At 34.8% G+C, this 7,528-nt stretch overlaps 2 protein-coding genes across 2 annotated transcripts in view; one reads left to right on the top strand and one right to left on the bottom strand.

Annotated features, from left to right (window-relative positions):
• The window catches only part of LOC117116134 (DDB1- and CUL4-associated factor 13-like), a 25,032-nt gene that overhangs the window by 1,032 nt on the left and 16,472 nt on the right, over positions 1 to 7,528 (top strand). The gene's annotated exons all lie outside the window — the stretch shown is intronic.
• Positions 2,178 to 7,528, bottom strand: part of LOC117116135 (translational activator of cytochrome c oxidase 1-like) — an 8,103-nt gene continuing 2,752 nt past the window's right edge. Inside the window, exons 2-7 of the mRNA XM_033260116.1 lie at positions 6,942 to 7,028; positions 6,321 to 6,744; positions 5,464 to 5,570; positions 4,064 to 4,194; positions 3,176 to 3,356; positions 2,178 to 2,669 (exon numbers count right to left, since the gene is read on the bottom strand). Coding sequence (XP_033116007.1) covers positions 2,454 to 2,669; positions 3,176 to 3,356; positions 4,064 to 4,194; positions 5,464 to 5,570; positions 6,321 to 6,699 — 1,014 coding nt within the window. The 5' untranslated portion in view covers positions 6,700 to 6,744; positions 6,942 to 7,028 and the 3' untranslated portion in view covers positions 2,178 to 2,453. The remainder of the gene's footprint in view (positions 2,670 to 3,175; positions 3,357 to 4,063; positions 4,195 to 5,463; positions 5,571 to 6,320; positions 6,745 to 6,941; positions 7,029 to 7,528) is intronic.

Here is a 7,528-nt window from a genome sequence, read left to right as displayed (position 1 = left end):
TATAATATAACTAAATCAATAATGGCCATAAAGGTAGAACTGTATAGGTACAAATGTAATGATACCGTAATGTGCAAAACATATGAAATGCAAACAATCAATATAATTTTATTATGTCAAATTTTTGATAATCTGCAATGAGGAAATATCGTCACGTTAATGTATACAATACACAGCTATAACCAAAATTACAATGAACAGAACATATAATAAAATATTGAATAATAAAAAAACTTATATTCATGGCTACTTTAAACTAACAAATAGCGCTTAATATAACAAAAACAAAATACTAAAGAAAACAAAACCAAGAGCTTTCTTAGTGTGAAGACTCAAAACTCGCCCTCGATTAACAGCTTTAAATTAACACTTGAGAAGATGCTTTAAATGCCTATAACTAAATAAATTAAATCGCCTTTTATTACTCCGTTTGATTAGTCATTTCCTGGAATTACCTTTTCTTCCTCTTTTTCATCCCTGTCCAGTAATTTTATCCTTTTGGGTCTCATTGTTCCCCATCACCTCACACCCTTGGCTGCTTTTTAAATTGATACATTTCAATGTAAATAATGCTAAATTTGTGTTTTGTCGAATGACAATGTATTCATCTTATTGAATAAATCGGTACACAACATTATTATTATTACTGCCATTGTCTATTTTTTCTATTATATTTACATTTTAATTATTGTAATACACTGCTTTTGCAGTCACTGTAATATTACTTTTTTTATTTTTATTGTTACGGTTTGCTATTATTTTTATTGTGTTAGTGTTGATTTTGTTATTATTGCTAGTGTTTTTATTTGTGGTATTATTATTATTATTATTATTATTATTATTATTTTGACTGATTATTCTTAATATTACTATTATATTGTATCATTATTACATGTTTGCATATTGGGGAATCAGTCAGAAAACAAATTTAGGCTCATTTGATCCTCCATCCTTTTGTTGCATTCTCCATTTTGCTTCCTATGGTTATTTTTTTTCTTCCAAGAAAGGAAATAAACTTGATTTGATTTGACATAATGTGAGTCTTCAGTCATCCTATTGCCTGTTCAAAAGGTATCCAGATCCGGTTTTTTTTTTTTTATGTGATTGGCAGGAAACAGCATGGAGGTAAGACAATAGACCTATCCGGAGCAGTGGCGGACCAAAGGGTAAAATGTTGGATATGCTAGGGGCTGCTAGTGGGAAATCTATCAATTCTACAGCCAGACTACGTTTTATAAATTTAAAATAAAAGTACCGTAGTTATTTGAATAAACGTCCCACTCCATCCCCCACCCCCAACTCACAGCCACATTTGAAATAAACGCCTCCCTGGGGTGTCCTCGAATACATGCCCTTGGCAAAAATATCGAAGGAGCGGGGGCTTAGCAAAAAGTTCCATGTAACCAAAGATAGGATTATTAAGGATAAAAGAGGCCGAACTTTAAGTTTATTCTAAGTGAAGGTTCCACAAATCAAACAGATGTGAGGACGGATTCAGGTAGGCAGGTTGGATTGTTTAGGACCATCCGCTGGGGACAAGGAGATCGGTGGTAGTCCAGGAACGGAGTAAATCTCCAGTAAAAATGATTTTTGAGACTTGTGTTTTAATCCAAAATTAAGTGAAAGTTGAAAGTCAAAAGAGCACACCGTAAAACCTCGAATAGAAGCCCTGGGCTTTATTTTATTTTTTTTTTTGGGGGGGGGGGAACTTGGATGGGCCTCTTTTTGAGGCTACTTTTGCAAACTTAAGAGAGGGGCTTCAATTCGAGATGGGCTTCTTCTCGAGATTAAGCCCATTGGGATTCTATTCGCAACTTTAAAGCTCAGTGATAATCGATAGTATTTTCCTAATCTGTCAAAATTCTTTTTCTATCAGTACTACCCTTGTTGCATGCAATAGTCTTCTTGGGACACTTTCTACATTTTCTTTGCATCATTTTCAAAGAATTCTACCTAAATGATCAGTTTCGGTGACAAAAAAAATGCTGATATACTTCAGCACTGGTGCCAACACTAGTCATCAATCATTTGATCAGAATCCCCTAATTAGGTTTGGTGAAGTCATCATGATTATTATTTGTCACTGAAACCATAGTCGAAACTGATACTTATAAAATCACTTAGGTAGAACTGGGTGTAATTTTGTACCTGCAGTATAAAAAATGAAACAGACAGAGTTGTTATACAGTAGAATGTTTAATTTTTATCGTTCATAATTTCTTTATGCACACAAACTAGTGGTCAGGAAATTCCCCTCAGGGTTTAAAGCGATCAAGACAATGCATACAACATCAGGAAAGTGGCCTCTCTACTGATTTAATTGCTTCATCCTGATTATATTTTATAATCATGGCATAATTGTTTGTTGCTAACTGTAATCCTGCATTCATTATTAAAATACACTGGTCATACGACTATGAGATGCACCAATGAGATTGTACTTGCAGGCCATGTCAACTTTCCTCCTCAGCTGCAATATTATGGTACACCCTCATAACATTTTGATTCTCTTCCAAGACTTCTACTAGTCGTGATGCTTTCTCCAAAGTACTACTATCAAGGCTTTGCGCATTCTCTACTATATAGTCTATATTTGTTGAATCGGGCACGTACTGTAATGAAATTAGATTAGTGCGTACTTCTTTGATGTCTTTAGGGTCACAGTAGAACTGTAAAAAATAAAAACACAGCAAGGAATTACACACAAAAAAAGGTAAAGGCAGGAGAATAACCCATAAATCACAGCAGCATTGTGCTGAATGTACGTGACTACCTATCCGCCTTTAAAGAGGCGCTTGTTCACATCATTCCACGACAGGGGCTGAAATGAACCACAGCATCGGGGGTACACCTTACTCTTCCAAAAGATGCAATGGGTTCTTTAAAGTGCACACGAGCAAGATGTGTACACTGAACCTCCATTTTAAGTCGTTATATGAGAAGACTTGGTTCTACCAACCGAATCCTGGGTGTAGAGCAGCTCGAACCAGTGCTGGTACTAAGGCTGCAGTTAGCGGCAATCCCGCCACTTGACTCGACCAAAGAAGATGAAATAAACAGATGTATATGTATTGGCAAAATAACATGATAATGATGGTAATGAAAATAACAACAATATAAATAATATATATTAATATTATTATAATCATTGTCGTTGGGTATCAGGTGTGCGTACCATAAATGACATCTTGCTATCCTCGTCTTCTGTTAATTCTACATCTTCTGCTCCAGCTTCTATAGCAACATCCATTGCATCCTCCTCGGACAGATTATGCTCAGACGTCTGTGCCGGGACTTTAAGAATTCCTTTTTTAGAGAATGCCCGAGTGGCACCTCCTGAATCTAGCATACTACCTCTAAATTAAAAGCAAGAGAAAGAAATTATTTTAGCTAAACAGAATGTTTTAATGTTTAATGGATGGGTATTACCATTATAATTTAAATAATTATGTGTATTTTTATCAATATCATAATCATCAATTTCAACTACTGTACTTTCATCTTTGACACTGTTACCATTATGAATGTCACTTTTATTAAACATCTTTATAATCATCATTATTAGATTATCATCATCATCATATTCAATAAATTGTTACTTCTGGTTAACACAAAGAAAATTCTTCCAAAAATATCCTCATAATCATCACTGATAGTATCATCTTTTTGATTTATTTATCTGTTATGTTTCCAACTCTTCTATGTTTTGTAATGATGAATCAGGACTTCCTTTGAAACCAGTAAAAATGTATTTAGAGATTATTTCAGAATATACTGTAGTACCATCGGCAGCATCGCCGTTATTGATGTCATCTCGTCATTGTCTTTATCATCATCGTCATCATTACCATCAACACTACAATCATCATTACCACCACCCCACCCACATCCAAGGACTGTCCTGGTATGCTACACAATACCTGATAAAGTTGGCATGGACTGTTCCTGGAATGTGCTACACATACATGGCATTTTACTATTACTAAGCTCTACCATTTCTCAAGCCTAAAATATTGCCATATATATTGATAAAGTTATGAAAATTTAAAAAAAGATGAACTACCCATGTTTGTTGAGGATCTTGGATAGTTCTGCTTTCGTTCTTAAGACTTGATCTGAAGACACGTCAATCAAAAAGAGACACCCTAGTGGACCCTTGGCTTCCAGGACGGTACCATAGCTCTTTGATTTTGACTACAGAAAAAAAAAGAATCAGCCCAAATACATATAATCAACCAAATACATACAATACTTTGTTAGAGAAATCAAAACATGAAATAAATATATATAAATGGTAGGTGATATCAATACAAGAGTCCCAAGTTTCCCAAGATTCACAGGAGTCTCCCAAAAATCAAGATTGCCTCCCATATTTCCACAAGAAGTCTCAATGAAACTAACCCATCTCCCTCAAATTCATAATGGCTATGCTCTCACACAGCAGCTAACGGTTAGCAGGATCTGGATCCTGCTAACCGTTAGCTGCCGTGCATCCATACGAGAAAATCCCAATCCGGATACCAAAGATATGATAATCGAATCACTGGCCAATAAGAAACTGGAAATAAAACGTGTACGTGTGATTGGTTGATGATAAAAACGCGCTCAACTTGCTAACCGATAGCGCTTGCTAACGGTTAACGCTAAGCGATTAGGCATTCTCACGCAGGTGCTAACGGTTAGCGCAAACGGTTAGCTCCCGATCTGGATACTAGGGCTCTCTTGAGAACCAGGCTTAAATTAATATGTTTTTTTAGACATACTGTATGGGACAGACAGAATAATGCAATGAATAAATGTTAATGAAACCTATAATAATAGAATCTGACATCGCTCAGACGGTTATAACCACCACTAGAAAACAGACTCTCGGGATGTTTCACATGACAAATGTCATAGCCACTTAATCAAGAATCTTTTTGTAGTGAATCCATGTACCAAAGTATTTTCAAAATCATATACACTATTTTATCAGACATATTTTGAAACAGCTCCACACAACGTCTGAAGACTGTATCTTTATAGTTACTGTACAAATGCCTTGATCATTGTTGTCAAGTACAGGTTGCTAATTAATTAGGTTTGGGTGGGCCAAGTTGCTATAAGATGACTTGCAAATTTTCAATTGGGGACATCCAGCAGAGCAGAAAAAAAACCAAAAACACTGCAGGTTTTATGCGCTCCTATTTTATTTTTTTGTTTTGTTTTGGCATTTGGCTACAAAAAGAAAGAAATCTGTGTACCGGCCACATTGGTATAACTAAAGTGAAATGCCTGAGAATGTCCCTCCAGTGGTAGTTGCCAGGTTCTTAGAAGTTTTCATTTAAAATTTGGCAGCAGGATGAATTCTATGTTGAATATGTATGGTCTGTGTTTTATGTTCATGAATGACAATCTCCCAAGGAGTAGAATCTATGATTATTTGTAGACAAAGGACATGTGAAGACTAATACTGGTACTCACTGCATTGTTTAAAGTATTTTCAATAGTTGCTTTTGGTACTCCTTTTTCCTTGGCTACATTGATTGCATGCGAAAGAGCTGAATTAGAAGTAGGGTTTGGGCCACCATCTGAAATTTAAATCATAAACATTTTTGTCAAAGATAAGTATCGGAACATTATAAACAAATATAGATATTTATTGAGAATTTTCATTCATTAATGAATTTATAATACATAACTTTAGTTCAAAATGCTGTAAAGTGAAGCAAAGGAAATATAGATTGATGCATCAGCCTCCAAGTATCACCTTGATGCTCGACCAACTGAGCTAAACGTCCCATACAGAAATAGTTGTTGTAAAAGGCAGCAGCAAAATTTATGCCTATTGCGAAAACAGATTTCTTAGCTTGTAGGTGGGGACTACTAAGCATTGCATTACCTCTCATTACAAATATAATTTGCAAATACATTTACGACCCCCATTCTTGTTTATTTAAAGTAAACACAAAAAATATATAATTGAATTCTTAAAGTCAGGCTCTGGAGGAAAACCATTTTTTGATATGTTGTACAACTGACCTTTTTGAAGACACAAAATGCACATTTGATGAAAAACTTGGGAATGGTTAATATGATATACAGATTATTCAATATTTAAAAACTGGGGGAAAAGTGGCATAACCACCCTTTTTTCCAACTTTTTCTTCTGGTTTTTAAATATTCAAAAATTTGTAGTCTCACTAAACAATTCCTGAGTTTTTCGTCAAAATATGCTTTTTGTGTCTTGGAAAAATCAGTTATACAACACAGGCTTTAAAGTAAACACACAGAAAGTATGATTTTGTTATTCAAAGCAACTAACGAAAATCCCATCTTACCTCTAATGGCAATACGGATTTGTTTTACCAACTTGGAAATCATTGTTCCTCTTTGCTGGTCTTTAGGTCCTTTAATATGTTTGACTTTTGACCATTTATTGTGTCCAGCAGAGCAGCGTCTGGACACATGCAAGGCTCTCATTTGCAAATGCACAACTCCACTACAGGGTTGACAAGAGCAATGGGTAGTCAAAGTGACATTTGTCCTGCTCTTTAATTCAGGACTTGAATTCAAAGAGTATGGATTGCATGCTGAGTACTCCCATAGACCTGGATGGTATTGACATGTGTTGGAAAGGTTTCCTAAATGAATCAGGGATCTCAGGACTGGACTGTTGATCCCTTTTATTAGTAATGGAATTCTTTTGACTGAATTCATTGCTTCTAAATCCAGATAGCAGCTAGTGTAACACTTCCATAGAACCTAGCGACAGAGAAAAAGAATATTTATTCAAAAGCTTTTATACTTTTAACTTTAGTCTTCATCAGAACAAGTAACTGTATATACGTATAGTGACAGGTGACCTGGTATACTATTTAGCTATGTAAATTATGTACCTAATCGTGTTGCGTTAATAACATTGGAAAATGGCGAGTTGGTTTTGTTATAAAGATACTTACAATGAGTCAACTGTGGGCGTGGCAGAAACTACCGAGATATTGTCAATCACATCAAACTCCAATGACGAATCTTGCAACCTTACGTAACTGTCAGACGAAGTTAATAATACAGTTATTACTATATTATCTGCCATTGGAGCTATAAGTTTATTGGCCAATGCGGCATTTTCAAGTTATATACTTATCAAGAACAGAAAAAAGAAAAATCAAGGCACAAAATACTACCGTATGCAACTAGCGTAAGTCAACAGTGCAGTAAACAACAGCATGGAGTTGAAAAATTTAACCAAGAAGTTGGAGAAGATGATTATATGGAACCAATTAAAGTTGGAGGAGATGGTTATATGGAACCACCTGCACACATTCAAGATCCATACGGTGTTAATGTTGAAAAAAGATTTTTAGACTAAAAAACATGACAAGAATGGTCTGAATATTATAACCTCATAATATTCAATAGTTATTATCTTTCAATTGCAAATCAAATTTAAAAAAAATTGTATAAACTGTTAAATTGTCTCCTATAAATCTTTTTTGGTATAAATACATATATACATATTTATTTCATTTTTGTATATCCCATATAT

Source organism: Anneissia japonica, unplaced genomic scaffold (genome assembly GCF_011630105.1).
Source record: "Anneissia japonica isolate Jap-2015-1 unplaced genomic scaffold, ASM1163010v1 scaffold287861_len940595_cov192, whole genome shotgun sequence".
Lineage (NCBI taxonomy): Eukaryota > Metazoa > Echinodermata > Crinoidea > Comatulida > Comatulidae > Anneissia > Anneissia japonica.
Note: the sequence above shows the minus strand (reverse complement) of the source record. Positions and strands in the feature narration are given on the sequence as shown.